This window comes from Euleptes europaea, chromosome 8 (genome assembly GCF_029931775.1).
Source record: "Euleptes europaea isolate rEulEur1 chromosome 8, rEulEur1.hap1, whole genome shotgun sequence".
Classification (NCBI taxonomy): Eukaryota; Metazoa; Chordata; class Lepidosauria; order Squamata; family Sphaerodactylidae; genus Euleptes; species Euleptes europaea.
The window spans coordinates 41,153,447-41,169,697 of record NC_079319.1 but is presented as its reverse complement, the minus strand read 5'-3'; the positions used below and the strand labels follow the sequence as shown (position 1 = coordinate 41,169,697).

At 41.3% G+C, this 16,251-nt stretch overlaps 1 protein-coding gene across 1 annotated transcript in view; it reads left to right on the top strand.

The window, feature by feature from the left end:
• The window catches only part of RAB2A (RAB2A, member RAS oncogene family), a 43,977-nt gene that overhangs the window by 8,766 nt on the left and 18,960 nt on the right, over positions 1–16,251 (top strand). Inside the window, exons 3-5 of the mRNA XM_056854272.1 lie at positions 390–457; positions 13,713–13,795; positions 15,837–15,929. Of these exons, the coding sequence (XP_056710250.1) occupies positions 390–457; positions 13,713–13,795; positions 15,837–15,929 (244 nt within the window). The remainder of the gene's footprint in view (positions 1–389; positions 458–13,712; positions 13,796–15,836; positions 15,930–16,251) is intronic.

Sequence of the window (16,251 nt, the reverse complement as noted above, 5' to 3'; positions counted from 1 at the left end):
TGTCCATGGGTGCCTATCTGCCCTTTCTAAGTCCTTATGCATTGGAAGCTGTTGGGAGAGGGCAGTCAGCTGGAGCTACTCTTAATATTGTTTATAATATTTAATGTAAATTTATAACAAGTCTTTTGTAGAAATACTCTGCATTTTCATGCTTCAGTTTAAACACACCATTTGTTTTGCATAGGGGCACAGGAAAAAATCATGTAGAGTATGACAAAATAATGTACAAAAATCAGTAAGGCTGTTGTATGTACAGTAGGAAAAATCAGACTGAAAGCATTTGCAATCACATTTCTTCTTGCTAGGCCAAAAGTTCAAGTGAGATCTACCTTTAGCTAAGGTAGGTTTTCATCGCTGTTCTGAGTCTAACATTTGTTTCTATTATTTAGGTGTAGAATTTGGTGCTCGGATGATAACAATTGAGGGGAAACAAATAAAACTTCAAATATGGGATACGGTAAGTAAAGTAAAATGCTCACTACTGAGTTGATAGGTAGAAGAGCTAGCATCCTTGGAATCTTTGGAATGAGTCACAGCAGGAGGGAATTTTCTTTAAATATTGTACGGTAGCAATGGTTGTTGTGTTGATAAAAGATAGCAATTGACAAAAAGAAAAAAATGTGGGAGAAGTTTGAACAATTTGAACTAGGCAAATGATTGCCAGACTCATGTATCTTCTGATCATACAAATATTGTTTATTATATGAAACACTGTTGATTCCTTTTATCCTGAATTGACAGCCTCTGTCTGCATGGACAAAATGTTTGCTCATTATCTTGAGTTATTCTCAGTGTTACTATTTCAAGGCAGGAGGTGAATGAACAAAACATATATTTTTCTTGAGGGGAAAGAACACCAGCTTGGAAGTGGGGGTGTATTTGCATCAGAAAAACAGCATGTGCAGAAAGTGTGGAACACCCTCCCCTGTGCACAACCAAACTGAATGATGGAAGGTCTTACTGGTGCTGTAATGCTTTTTAAAAATTTAGATCCATTCACAGGTGTCCTGCCCCCACAGGTAGTTTGATCCTCCATTCTGTTCTCCTCTGAGGGGAGAGGTAGGAGAACCCCCCCCCCCCCGGTGTTATTTACTAGTTTTCTCCTAAGATGAGAGACAAGAATCCCTGATTTTCATTCCTTTTTGACACTCTTCAGTCTCTAACTCACCAAGTATGTTTATAAGTCAGAGGCAGAAATGAGTTAAGGAATGATTTAGAAGTGGTGGCAAGTAAAGCTTTCCACTGGTTTGTGAAGGAGAGAAAGTTAATAGCTCTGTTGTCAACTGTTTTGAATCGCTTCCCATTCCTGCAAAAGCTAGTCTTCTCCCTGTACAGGCTTCCCAGGGTTAGAGGTGGCAGGGGATTACTTCTTTATCTCTCCTGCAGCAATCTACTGCAGGCTTTGAGGGGCTGAAGGCAGCAGGAGTATGAGTTTATTCCACACCTGCTTAGCAGTGTGAAATAGATTCCTCAATATTTTTCCTTCATTAAGGCAGGTGCTTTGGAACCAGACAGATATCACTCTGTCATACAAAACCTGATGGTAAAGGGAGCCTTGCTGTACAAACTTAGTGAAGCTTGGCTGTGTGAGGAAGATTTCTTAACAGTTTTCACTAGGCTGGAAAAGGATTGAGGAAGCAAGTGTAATGAATAACACTTTACCCTGGCAAGATTTCATAGTAGTGATCTGATCCTCAGGATCAGCTGAATTTCTTAGTCTCTTAATTTAGTCTTCTAGTCTTCATGGTTCAAGTACTATGAAGTGGTTCAGATCTAAGCTCTCAAATTTATTTGTGGATCTCAGGGATGAATTAGATCCAGGCAAATACAGTGTTGGGCAAATACAGTGTTGTGCAAATACACTTTGCTAACCAAATTCTCCCCCTTGCCAAGGTACTGAAATTGACAACAAGAATTTTAATTACCAGCAATATCAGTAGGGGTCCCCAACGTTTTTGAGCCTTTGCTGACCTTTGGAATTCTGACACAGGGTGGTGGGTGCAACAACCAAATGGCTGCCAGAGGAGGTGGAGTTAACCACAAAACGACTGCCATAGAAGGCGGAGCTAACCACAATGTCAGGGAGTGAGGTTATACATAACTAATGGCAGCTCTTCAACATTTCAGGCAGAAGCTTTGCTTGACATGCCCCTTTTAAATGAACATTTAAAAATATTTTTATGCCTACCCACAGCTTACATTCAGTCAGACAGTGCTGTGGTGGCAGCTGTTACGAAAGCAATGATTTTAAAAATCAGCAAAGCCAATAATATTTGCAGTGGCCAATCAGAAGTCCTGCTGGGCAAAAGCCCCACCTTGCCCTGCCCACTTTTTAAAAATACTTTGCAGGCGCCAGGAAAGTTGTCAGTGTGCACCATGATGTCCATGTGCACCACATTGGGGACCGCTACACTAAAGCTTAAAGGTGACACCGCAGATCCACTTCAGTGACTTGTAATTGTGCAGGCAGTCCTGAGTGGGAAAATGCTGATGCAAGGTCTCTAGACTGTTTCCCCTGAGTTTCTGATAGTCTTAATGGAGGACAATTTTGGACATTATCAACTAGGGATATGGAGAAGGGGGAATATAATGCTTACCCTGATAATAATGTCCAAAGTGGGGAATCTTTTTCATTTGTGTGTTGATACTGTAATTCAAACTCAAATTACCTTTCCACCTTAGTTAAGAAAGATGGGTGATTCCCTGCTTTGCATGCTACGCCAGTAGTACTAATTGTTCTCGGCAGCCTTCATCTTCAGGACTGACTTGGATAATAAATTATTAGCTGTGTCTGTCCTTCATTGTCTTGGGAATTATCTTTGCTGTCTGTAAAAGTGTTACTTTATCTTGATTATTTAGCATCTCTTATGCTATACTAGGGTCTAGTTTTCATAAATGACATATTACATAGTAACCTGTTTCTGGATTTTACTGTTTCGTATTGCAAGATGGGAATTCACTTGATTGAGTGCTTCATGCAAGAAAAATGTTGCTTTCATGTAGCTTTTTGTTAGGGAGGATGTTAGTCTAATTTGGCCATGTGCAGTTTTTGTGGATTTTTTTGTGCACATAGAGGAGCATTCAGTCGTTTTAGTCTGAAGTGGTACAGTAAAAAATCAGGTATACCATTCCATATACAGTTAGTGAGAGAGAGGCCTTGATTGTCTTTCTCCCAGCTTGACTTTTCAGATGGGTCAAGTGGGGAAAGGCAACTGAGGGATGACATGAGTGGTACAGAGGAAAAGCTGCAGGCCATAGAAAAGCTGAGCATACACAAACCATATTGTTTCTCTCCTGCAAAGGGCCATCGCTGCTTTGCATGTTTGAAGCTAACAGACAGTTGAAAGATATGATTTCTTTAAAAATGTTTGTTCTGATCCTGGAAGAAACTAAGGCTGGATGCTTCACAACTACCTAGATGCTTGCTTTCTGGATGTATGTTTGGCATATTTCATCTAAATGTGAATGAAGGAGATAGCAGAAATTCAGTTGAACTTGCAAGGCTGGCGGAGACTCAGATCTCAGTGGAGAGAAAGAAAGTGCCGTGAATGGGAAATGTTCATAGTTTATACTTGAGCAGTACAAAAGTGAAATGAAATGCAAATTCTGGTCTAGACATAACCTATGTTTGTTTTGTAGGTATAGATTAATCAGTTATTCCTGAAGCAGATCACATTTGAAAACTCTATAGACTAGGCCAACCTATACAGGTCGAGTATCCATTATCCGGACTGACTCAAAAACTGGACAATTTGAGCTGGCATGCAGGCAGATTCATGCCACCCAGAGCACGGTACAGAGGAAACAGGAAGGAGGATGGGAAAGGGTGGGGAGGAAAAAAAGAGAAGCAAGCTTTCCTTCTGGGGAGGAGGAGACTACCACTGGCACACCTGATAGAAACTGCTTCACTCTCTCTGCCTCAGGCTGGGGACCAGGTATTCCAAAATATGGAAAGACCCACTTACGTTTGCTCCATAATCAATCCTAGAAATTACATCAGAACTGGGAGAAGGGGTTATAAAACCTGCCTCTTAGCACTTGAAGCTTCTGAGAGATAGTAGTGGCAAAGATCTTACGGTTGTAGCAACCAGTTAATATCAGCCTTTCCATTGCTTGAATACTTTCAAAATATTTTTTATTTGACTCAGTTATTTAAATCTCTATTTTTCCTTGGTGGATTTTAATTGCCTTGATTTAAACTAATCTATGCTAGTTTATACTGTTTCAGATGTACTCACCTAGATGTTTTGGTACAGTAGTAGCCACAATTGGATGGATATGGAGGTGGAGATGCCATCATATATAGTGAATCCATTCCCCTTGTCATATATCCTGTCCAACAGGTTCCAAACTTTTTATGTTAGCATTTAGTGCTGTGTGACCAAGGATTCTTATGGTGTATTGCCCTTTCCACTGCCCAGCAGTTTCCTTTCCTGAAGCTGATGCATGTAGAGATGTAAAATTTCTGGACACCATATTGTCTTCTGATAGGAGTCTCATTGTGCCTTTGGTTTCTGCTTGTTGGTTTTAATTGGATTCCTGTCAAATGAGAATGTGGGATGTATCTTTGATGAGGTGAGGCCTATCACTTGCATTCTCGATCCTTGTCCTTCCTAGCTAATTAGAGCTGTGAGGAAGGGGACTGGGTAGCTGGTGAGTGAAGTTATAAATATTTTTCAGCAGGAAAAATAAGGTCTCCAAGCATAATGGGGAAAAAAACGTGCGGAGAGACCATTGCTGAGGAAGCTGATTTTTTTCCTAGCAGTAATTATAGGAAAAGCTTTGTTATGTGGCAGTTGATTATACGGAATGCCCAATTAACCGACATTACCCAAAGGTCATACTCCTCTTCCTCAGCCACTATGCCTGTGTCTTCAGGCATTTGTACACCCTAACCTCCAAATGCTGCTGGAGTAGCATTTTAAGGAGTTTTGAGTTATGCAGCAGGAGAGGGAAATCAGTGAAAATCATCTCCCCACCCCAGTAACTGGGAATTTTCCCTTCATCCAACCCAAATATTACAATGAAGCTCTCTCATACAGGGCTTAACAGATCGTTTCACCTTGAAACTTGTAGAACCTGGAGCTCCAGAGTTGCCCCTCACCCAGCTGCTTTCTCTTCAGTTCAGCTACTTTCTTGTACCTCCTCCATTTCACTTTCTTTTTGATCTCCCTTCCTCCCTCCCACACTGTCTTCCCTCACACCACTCAGCTAAGTCTCTTTAGCTCCTCCCTTGGGCCATGGCTGTCTTGTCCTACCCAGGTGCATGTGACCCCTGTGTCTTCCTGCTCATACACTTGGTGCTGGCAGGCTCAATCTTGCTCCTGCCCAGGCTGCTGATTGGCCCTGCTGGATTGGTTGATTTAGCCTTTGCCAGTCTTCGGGCTACCAGCCTATGGGATGCAGCCTGCCTGCATTAATTACAGTGCAATCCTAAGCATGTTTGTTCAGAAGTAAGTCTCACTGACTCAGTGTAGCTTACTCCCAAGAAAGTATATTTAACATTGCAGCCTTAGATTCTGATATTATAATTGATATACAGGTTTTTTGCTCATTTCAAGACGAGAAGTAGTATGGGAAACTATCCATGGCAGAATTATCTCACGGGACTTAATTCTGAAACAGGATTGCATCTTTTCCTAAGCCTTTGCTGTAGATTTATAGGAGTAAAGCAGCTTCTTCTAATTTCATTAGTGAAGTCTACAGATGTGTTATGGGTTAATAAATGTAATTTTTTCTGTTCTCTAAGTTAAGCTTTAAAAAACTTTTTTCGCTACTCTTTAAAATCCATTATCCCTGCTATACCCTGAAATATCTAAGTTGATTTCATATCTGGTTTTCCTTTTATGTCCACATTGAGACATTTTTGTCCTTTGAAAAGTAGATAGAAGAGATAAGCAGAAACTTTGTCCATCACATTCTTTGACAAATGACCGTGGGGATGCCATATTCATTTGGTGCAGCAAAAAAAAAAAAGTGTTGGTGGATGGGCCAGAGCCCACTCATCAGATGCATGAAGTAGTCATTAAAGTGGTAGGTGTACATACAGAGGTACACAAGAATTTTTAACAAAGTGAAGCCAAAATATCAAATACGGAAGAGTAGTAGGTGAAAGCATCTCATTACAGTAAATGAATGCAGCATTCAGCTAGCAGCAGCTGGCGCCTCAAACATAGCAAGATCAATAGTGGCCTGGTGAAAGAAGACACATCAGGTTTTGAAAGAACTGGCCATAAATACATTAAATAATTCTGGTTTCTTTTATTTGTTTTACACCAACCTTCAACAATTGCATACATGTAAGATTTTGTGAGGTAAATTTAGTCATTCAGGTCTTGCAGAAGTGATGATAAACTTAATTGATATCACAGTGGAAATATCGTATTTTTAATGGATGAATCTGGATCTTAGAGCCAAATAATTTTTTTCAAGGTGTCAGAAAATTTGTGTGCTTTAGAATCTCTTACTGTTTTCAGAGATCATACTGTGAACATGAAAATATCTGGATTTACATATTCTACCAGGCATTGTGTAATTTTTAATACATAGAGCCCATTCCTGAGGGGAAAGACTGAGTTGGTGGCTGGAGGCGGCGCTGCTGCTGCGCCTGCTCCAAAGGAGGATTCAGCCCCTCCCCACTAAAGCCAAATTGCTGCCCTTACACTCGAGCCCCGTGGAACCACTCCATAGAAATAAAAAAGACTCCATTGAGAAATAAAAAGACTCATTTAGGAAGTGGAAGGAGGGCCTTATAACCAAAGAGGAATATAAACAAATAACTGATGCTTGTAGGGAGAGTGTTAGGAAAGCTAAAGCTCAGTATGAGCTTAGGCTAGCGAGAGATGCTAAACACAACAAAAAAAAGGGTTCTTTTCCTATGTCCAGAGTAAGAATAAGAACAAGGACAAGATAAGCCCATTGTGGGGACCGGAAAGTGAAATTGTAACAAGAGATAAAGAGAGGGCAGAACTCCTCAATTCCTTATTTCTCAGTCTTTTCTTGCGAGGGAAGAGGTGCTCAACATGGCATGAACAGAACACATGATGAGGGAAGGGATTTGCAGCCGAGGATTGACATTGGGGTAGTGCACAAACACCTAGTTTCTTTAAATGAAACAAAGTCCTCTGGGCCAGATGAATTGCATCCGAGGGTACTCAAAGAACTTGCAGATGTAATTTCTGAGCCTCTGTCCATTATTTTTGAGAAGTCTTGGAGAACAGGTGAGGTGCCAGAAAATTGGAGGTGGGCAAATGTTGTTCCCATCTTCAAGAAGGGGGAAAAGGAGGATCCGGGTAACTACCGACCCATCAGCTTGACTTCTATACTAGGAAAGGTTTTTGAACAAATCATCAAACTGTCAGTCCTTGAGCATTTAGAGTGGATGCATCTGATTACTAAGAGCCAGCATGGGTTTCTCAAGAACAAGTCATGTCAGACTAATCTTATCTCCTGTTTTGAGAAAGTTACTGCGCGGAGATTCAGACGTTGATCCCGTGGGCACGAAGGGATTGAAATCGCCAGAGCGCAACTTCGGCATTAGACTCTGCCCTCCAGCACCTTATAAACATCATAAGGACTACATTAAGATTAGAACCTCACCTCCAGACGCCCAAGTGAGTAGATAAGAATTTTTCGTTTTTCACTGGCGTTATCGAATAACAGGGGGTAGAAGAAAACATTCCTGGTAACCGTGTTCCTCCCTTAATTGAACTGGATGATTTTGCTGCATGAGATCCATCAGATAAAGCAGCAGGAGCCTTATCAAACTGATCAGCTTAAACTAAAACAACGAGCTTGAATGATTGACTTAAGATCTGCCAATCCGACGCGTCCTTAAAGGAAGGGGAGGGAGAAACCTTTGAGAATTTGCCCGGTGTAAAAAAGGTCCTCCAGCCATGTTTTACAACAAAGAGGATATCTTGGACCGGAAGACTCTGTGCTTCATTCAATATCCCTCTCTATTGTTCTGCAAGCAAATCAACAGGAAGCAGGTCGTAGGACCAGAAATTCGTCTTACTCGTGTTACACCAAAACCATTCCTGAAGGAAACAACCATAGAGAAGAGATGATAGAAGGTCCGCGATGAAGTAATTCCTGGAATACTTCCTGGTTCTGCCGATCTAGAGCGTCTGGAAAAACTCGTTGGTATTTTCAACTTTAAAAAGTTATTTTAAGCCTAAATACTTATGTCTTCAACCCGAAAAAGATATTAAGCTGGTCAATGAAATATTATTTATTAATTACATGCAATGGACTCCTGCTAGACGACCATCAATTTCTTAATTAAGTTACTTACCGTATATACCCATGTATAAGACGACCCGCGTATAAGCCGAGGTGCCTAATTTCTCCCCAAAAATGGGGAAAAATTAGGCACCCGCGTATAAGCCGAGGGTCAGCTTATAACCCCCCCCCCCCGCAGGCTTACCTGACAGGGCTCCCGGCGAAGGCGGTGGTGGCGGCGGCGGGCCCCCCGCAGGAGGCTTCCAGGGCGGGGGGAGGCAGGAGCGCTCCGCAGCCGGCTTCCCATGGCCCTTCCAGGGCGGGGGGAGGCAGGAGCGCTCGGCTGCCGGCTTCCCCCGGCCCTTCCAGGGCGGGGGGAGGCAGGAGCGCTCGGCTGCCGGCTTCCCCCGGCCCTTCCAGGGCGGGGGAGCCAGGTGCGCCCGGCGGCGGCGGCCTTGCAGCGGCCGCAGGAGGCCCTCACAGGGCGCTCCTGGCCGGGGGAAGCCGCATGGGCCCGGCAGCGATGGCGGCGGTAAGTTGCTCCCTCCCTCCTCCCTCCTCCCCCCTCCCCTCCCCTACCGTATTGACCATATTTACGAAATTAAGGAAACTTTACAGAATTTAACCATGGGAAAAAAGGTGTAGGACATGCTTGCTAAACATTCTGAGGCGACAATTAAACAATTAAAACAGATATCAACACAGATGGCTCAACTGATTTCAATGATGACGACTCTTGACCAATCATCACAGATATGTAATCAGAAGTTGGATCTGGTTACAGAAGACATAAAAGATATGAAGGTTCAAATGATGGCTACCAATACAGACATGCAAGTAATGGATTCTTCTGTCAAAAAAGTTATGGAAGAATACAAGGATATAAAGAAGAAGACAGAAGTCCAAGAAGGTAACCAGTTTGTGACAATGAGAACAGACATGCAAGAAATGGACTTTTCATCTAAAAAAGTTATGGAAGGACGTGTGGACATAAGAAGAGAGCAGGTCAAGAAAAACAGATTGAAGCCATGACGGAGATGAAGGCCAGAAAGAATTATTTTTGGCTACGCAACCTGCCTGAGGAAATGAGAGAGAATAAAGAGATCCTGTTCCCGTACCTGACTGACTTATTTCAGTTGCAGAAGGAAGTATTAGACCATGGTTAAAAGACTGATTTAAATATGATTGCTGGATTGGAAGGCTTTGACAGTATGGATGGGTGGCATGGCTATTTACGGTGTAGTGGAATTAAGATTTAGACATCATTTTGGGATTATGTAAACAAGCCCTCCTTATATAGACTACCGATGTGATATAAATGTATATTGGAATTATCAATATTAATGTGATTATCATTTCAAGGAAAATGTTGGAATGTAGTAAGGATATTGGTTTTTTCTTTTCCTTTTTTATAAGGGGTGGACTTGTGATATGGATTTGGGATATGATTTACAATGAAATAAGATTGATTAAACAGAAAAATATCCCTAAAATATTGGAGATGATGTTACTTAGCATGATTAAATTTATGTTATAATGGCTGCAAGATTATTTTATGCAGCCAAATGGAAAGGGACAAATGTTTCAGAATAAAGGGATTAAATCATTTAAATGTTAGAACTGGTGGAGTTGGAGAAATTAGGGAAAACGGGAGGCTTGGATGAATCATTGTGACAATGTATAAGATCTGGGAAAAATGGAAGGTTACTTTTTACTCTGATCCAGAAGGTAAAATTTTATATAATATGAAACTTTAGAATGAGATTAATATTAGGATCAGACTATGTTAACGAAGGATAGTAACACTTTATTAAGAGGTAGATGGAGGTGATGGGGAAGTCGATTTATTTTTTATGTTTATTGGAAATTAAGACAACAATTGATGTAATTGTGATTTTGACATTATTTTTACATTGTTAAAATTATGAAGAATTTATAGTTTTAAAATACCAATGAAAATTTATTAAAGAAAAAAGAGAAAGTTACTGCCTTGCTGAATCAGGGGAGTGCTGTAGGCATAGTCTATCTTGATTTCAGTGAGGCTTTTGATAAGGTTCCACATAGTATTCTAGTTGACAAATTGGGAAAATGCGGTTTAGATCCTATTTCTGTTAGGCGGATCTGTAACTGGTTGACAGATCGCACCCAAAGAGTGCTTGTTAATGGGTTCCTTATCCACTTGGAGAAAAGTGACTAGTGGAGTGCCTCAGGGATCTGTCCTGGGCCCTGTGGTGTTCAATATCTTTATAAATGATTTGGATGAAGGAATAGAGGGGACGCTTATTAAATCTGCTTATGATACTAAATGAGGAGTGGTAGCAAATACGGTAGAAGACAGAGCCAGGATACAGGATGATCTTGACAGGCTGAGGAATTGGGCTAAAACTAATAAAATGCACTTCAACAAAGAATAAATGTAAAGTTCTACATTTAGGTAGGAAAAATCAAATGCATAATTATAGAATGGGGGAGACTTGTCTCAGCAGTAGTATGTGCAAAAAGGATCTTGGGGTCTTAGTAGACGAAACACTGAACATGAGTGAATCCAACATGTACTGTGAATTGCCATATCTCTGCAGTTTGATTTAATTTAAGATCCAGACCCATGCATGCTTAGGGGGTAGAAGTCTGTCTTGATGTATAGATGTTCAAGTTTCACTTTTCACTAACAGGTTGTCTCAGTGAGCATACAACAGTGCAGCATGCATTTTGGAATAATTTAATCACTGCAGGTTAGATTCAACCAGCTTTTCTACTGGAGGAAAAAAGGAGAAGGGAGTTCTCTTTGGCTACCAAAAAGGTTATGCTAGAGTGCATGGCACAGAAGCCATGTGGGATGGAGACCGTAGTCAAGAGGGATAATTGGCCAAAATTGAATGAAGCAGCTGACCTATACGTATATCCCATCCTTTCCTCCAGAGTAATATGTTGATTTCACAGTAATCGTGGTAAATGACTTGAATGAAGGAATAGAGGGAATGCTTATTAAATTTGTAGATGATACTAAATTGGGAGGGTTAGCAAATACAGTAGATGACAGAGTCAGGTTGCAGGATCTTGACAGGCTGGGAAACTGGGTTAAAATAATGAATTTCAGCTGAGGTAAATGTAAAGTTCTGTGCTTAGGTAGGAAAAATCAAATGCATAATTATAGGATGGGGGAGACTTGTCTTGGCAGTAGTATATGCAAAAAGGATCTAGGAGTCTTAGTAAACCAAACACTGAACATGAGTCAGCAGTGTGCTTCAGTAGCTAAAAAGGCAAATGTGATTTTGGGCTGTATCAACAGAAGCGTAGTGTCCAGATCATGTGAAGTGATGGTATAGCTTTACTCTGCTGTGGTTAGAGCTCACCTAAAGTATTGTGTTCAGTTTTGGTGTGGCTCTCCTTTGGAGGTTTTTAGGCAGAGGCTAGATAGCCATCTGACAGCAATGCTGATTCTATGAACTTAGGCAAATCATGAGAGGGAGGGCAGGAAGTGTAGTGTCCAGATCATGTGAGGTGATGGTATAGCTTTACTCTGCTGTGGTTAGAGCTCACCTAAAGTATTGTGTTCAGTTTTGGGCACCACAATTTTAGAAAGATGTAGACAAGCTGGGACGTGTCCAGAGGAGGGCAACAAAGATGGGGAGGGGTCTGGAGACCAAGTCCTGTGAGGACAGGTTGAAGGAGCTGGATATGTTTAGCCTGAAGAGAATATGAGAGGGGATATGATAACCATCTTCAAGTACTTGAAGGGCTGTCATATAGAGGATGGTGCCGAGTTGTTTTCTATTGCTCCAGAAGGTCGGATCAGAACCAACGGGTTGAAATTAAATCAAAAGAGTTTCCGTCTAGACATTAGAAAGACTTTTCTAACAGAGCAGTTCTTCAGTGGAACAGTGGAACTTCCTCGGGAGGTGGTAAGCTCTCCTTCCCTGGAGGTTTTTAAGAAGAGGCTAGATGGCCATCTGTCATCAATGCTGATTCTATAACCTTAGGCAGATCATGAGAGGGAGGGCACCTTAGCCTATTTCTGGGTATGAAGTATGGGTTACTGGGGCTGTGGGGGGTAGTTGTGAATATCCTGCATTGTGTAGGGGGTTGGACTAGATGACCCTGGTGGTCCCTTCCAACTATGATTCTATGAATTTTTTTTTCTGTCTGGTAGTGTTAATTACTAAATAACGAGGTATTATACCCAATAATGCATCCACAAAAGACACATAGAATTTTCCCACCTTCCTACAGCTCATTCTGACGGCAATAGATCATCTCTGGGGTGCCAAGACCTGTGTGGAATAATAGCATGTACGCTAGGGGGTGTAGTGAGGAGAGGGTGTGGATGCTTGTCTATCAGAGCTGTGCTGCCGCAACAGGGAAAAAATGTGATTTTACTCGCTCCTCTTCATCTCACTGCTACTCCCTGACATAATTGTTACACTATGTGGGTCTTGTGACAACAGAAATTATTTTCACAGGAGTCAGAAGGGTCTGCAGGAATTGAGAGGAACAATGAAAAATTGCATAGCTTCCTTGCAAGTAATCATTGAAAGCCAATATGGTTTATTTGTATTAAAAAATACCTGTTTAACATTTGACATCCCTTCCAAATCATAATGCTTAGGTGAAGCTTTTAAAATGTACTAAACTTATAAACCTTCCAGAAGTTTAATTAGATAAGGAAAAGTGCCTAATAGGAAAAAAGTGTTGAACAATAGGGCATGTACTTGAAAACAGAAGTAATTTTAAACTTCTAGGACATTCTAGTAATGGAGACAGTGCTTATTTCTGGTGTTCTTAGTCTCTGGTGTTCTTCATTTGCAGCAATGAAGATGCCTTTTTACATCCTTTTGTCAAGCATTCTGACAGATGTGCAGAAATTTAATTTTAAGTGTAAAACAGAATGATATAAAATCAAATTCAAGACCATTTTCTGTTTTTCATAATAAAATGACTGTGGAAAGTATTCTATCTAAAGACTGTTGAAAGCTGGCTGCAGTTTTTGATATAAGGGATAAAATCTGCATCCTTGGCCTTCCTGCAACCTTTACACCAGCAGATGGTGGGCGTAAAGATGTCATTCATCATTTATTTACAATGGGCTTTATTTATTCTAGTGTCAACAGCTGCCCCAGGGAGGGAGTTATTGAATTCAAATGTGAAGCACTGGGTTATTTGCTTCCTTTCAAATTTGTCTTCAGAGCTTAGTTGCTAGGAGTCCATTCTGTGCTCTAATAATGATTCATGTATTGTGAAGCCATTCAGTAAATTGGGTTGTCAGGGATTGCCAAAAAAGGTTTAGAGGTCTTGTTCTTGATATTTTCCCCTAATGTGCTATGCTGTAGACTTCTAAAATGTGGCTTCTCTTTTCCAGAAGTAGCGAGGTTTTGTCCTTCTTTTCTCAACCCCGGTACAATAAACTTCTTAGTATAAGTAGCAAGACTGTTACTTTATTTGCATGAAAACACAGAGACCAAATGAGCTATGAAAATTTTGTTTTCCTACAGGCTGGGCAAGAGTCTTTCCGCTCCATCACAAGGTCATACTACAGAGGGGCAGCAGGGGCTTTATTAGTATACGATATTACAAGGTGAGAACCTTGCACATGGTGCCTAAAATACTTTACACTCAAGTAGGTAGTCTTTTTCTTCTGTAAGATTTTTTTCTATATTGATAGCTGTCAGCAATTAAAGGAGGGGCTTCTGCTTCTTTGGGTATGGGGAGAGAACCCTAAAATGGTTGTCCCTGGGCTACTGCTCCCTAAGTCCTGGCTTGGCTGGAATGTGAAAGAAGGTTTTTTTTTTTTTTTTGCAAGGTCTGATACTGAAAGTTTAGATTAGAGGTCTGAAACAGTTGAAGAGTATTGATGTAAATTACCGGGGCAGCACAATCCTAAGGGGGAGAGTTGTGGTGTGCCCGGGGACGCGGGGCTGTGCTGGCATCCATGCATGGTGCTGTCACACTGTTTCCCACCACCAGCATAAGTGGCCTTTCACCAGCATTAGTTCCCATTTAGTTGGCGCAAGTGGCACTAACGCCGACGCAGGGGTCATGCTAGCTCCTAAGGACATTTGGCCCCTCCCCTCAGGATTGCTCTGTAAGTTGTGCCAGTTATCAGTTATGTGATAAGTAACTAGGACTGAATGTGTGCAGTAACTTTTTTACAATTCTAAGATAATTATATTTTGAGTAGAGATCATAGCCCTGACCTGGATAGCCCCAGGCTAGATTGATCTCGTCAGATCTCAGAAGCTAAGCAGGGTCAGCCCTGGCTAGTATTTGGATGGGAGACCCACAAGGAATACCAGGGTTGTGCCATGGAGGCAGGCTATAGAAAACCACCTATGAACATCTCTTGCCTTGAAAACCCTACAGGGTTGCCACGTCAGCTGTGGCTTGACAGCCAAAAGTATTTGAGAGCCAGCGTGGTGTAGTGGTTAAGAGCGGCAGACTGTAATCTGGAGAACCAGGTTTAATTCCCTGTTCCTCCACATGAAACCTGCTGGCTGACCTTGGACCAGTCACACTTCTCTCAGAACTGACTCAGCCCATGCAGAGGCAAGCAATGGCAAGCCACCTATTAACATCTCTTGCCTTGAAAACCCTATGAGAGTTGTCATAAGTCAGCTGTGACTTGATGGCGTGCGCGTGCACACACACAGACCATAGAAGCTATTACATAAGAAAATAATAATGTGGATTACACGTTATTATTCAACAACCTACTTTTCCTAATTACATTTGCTAAGATTTTAAATGCCCTGACCTGAATAGCCCATGGTAGCCTGGTCTTGTCAGATCTTGGAAGATAAGTAGGGCCAGGTTAGAATTTGGATGGGAGACCACCAAGGAATTCCAGGGACGTGACCTCTGAATGTCACCTGCCTTGATAACCCAGAGACCATAGAATATTTCTGTGTATCACTATTCTAGTGCGTCAAAGTAGTATTTGTTTCAAGATCAGACTCCCCCTATAGATCATGATTAAAGGGTGCCAGAAGTAGACCGGGATGCATGAACATTCATGCACTCATGTTCATCTGCACTCATTTGAATAGTTGTAGCAAGAAGAAAAGTTGGTTTTTATATGCCGACTTTCTCTACCACTTAAGGAAGAATTAAACCGGCTTACAATCACCTTCCTTCCCCCTCCCCACGACAGACAACAGACAGGTAGGTTGGGCTGAGAGAGAGTGACTTGCCCAAGGTCACCCAGCTGGCTTCATGTGGAGGAGTGGTGAAACAAATCCAGTTCACCAGATTAGCCTCCGCCGCTCATGTATAGGAGTGGGGAATCAAACCCGGTTCTCCAGGTTAGACTCCACCGCTCCAAACCACTGCTCTTAACCACTACACCACGCTGACTCTATACCATTCAAGAATGTATTCTCTATCTTTAAATGTGCTGGCTGCTTATTTTATATGTTGTATAATATGCAGACTTCAATTATAAACATTCTAAAAAATTAGGCCTTGTTTTAATAGTTTTTACCTTGGAGTGCTGAATTTGTATGAGAGCTATGTAATACTTCTATTTTTGTTTCCAGTTTGTTTGTATGCTCTCTGGAGTTGATTATTGGAATATAAAACAATATCGTTATCACTTTATGTTTATTTGGACTCTTTTCTAGGAGGGACACTTTTAACCATTTGACAACATGGTTAGAAGATGCTCGTCAGCATTCCAATTCCAACATGGTCATTATGCTAATTGGGAATAAAAGGTAAAACGGCACTTTCTGAAGAACTTTATATCAGCAAGTGAAGGGGATGGGTCTCCAGTCACGTATTTACGATTCGTTTTACTGGTTTAGTTGGGATACTCCCAAATAAGAGTTGTACACGAATTTTAGTACACAGTAGCCTTTGCTTGATACTTGGGTTTTGCCAAAAAGAAGAGGAAACTAAAGTACCCCCAATTTTAATATTTTTTTTCTCATATTAAATGCCTTTAAAAAACTGATGGATTGAAAGGAGGGAAAATTTAAATTTCCTTACTGTAGGTTCAAAATACCTTCTTGTTTGAAGGGTTTCTCAATGGACCAG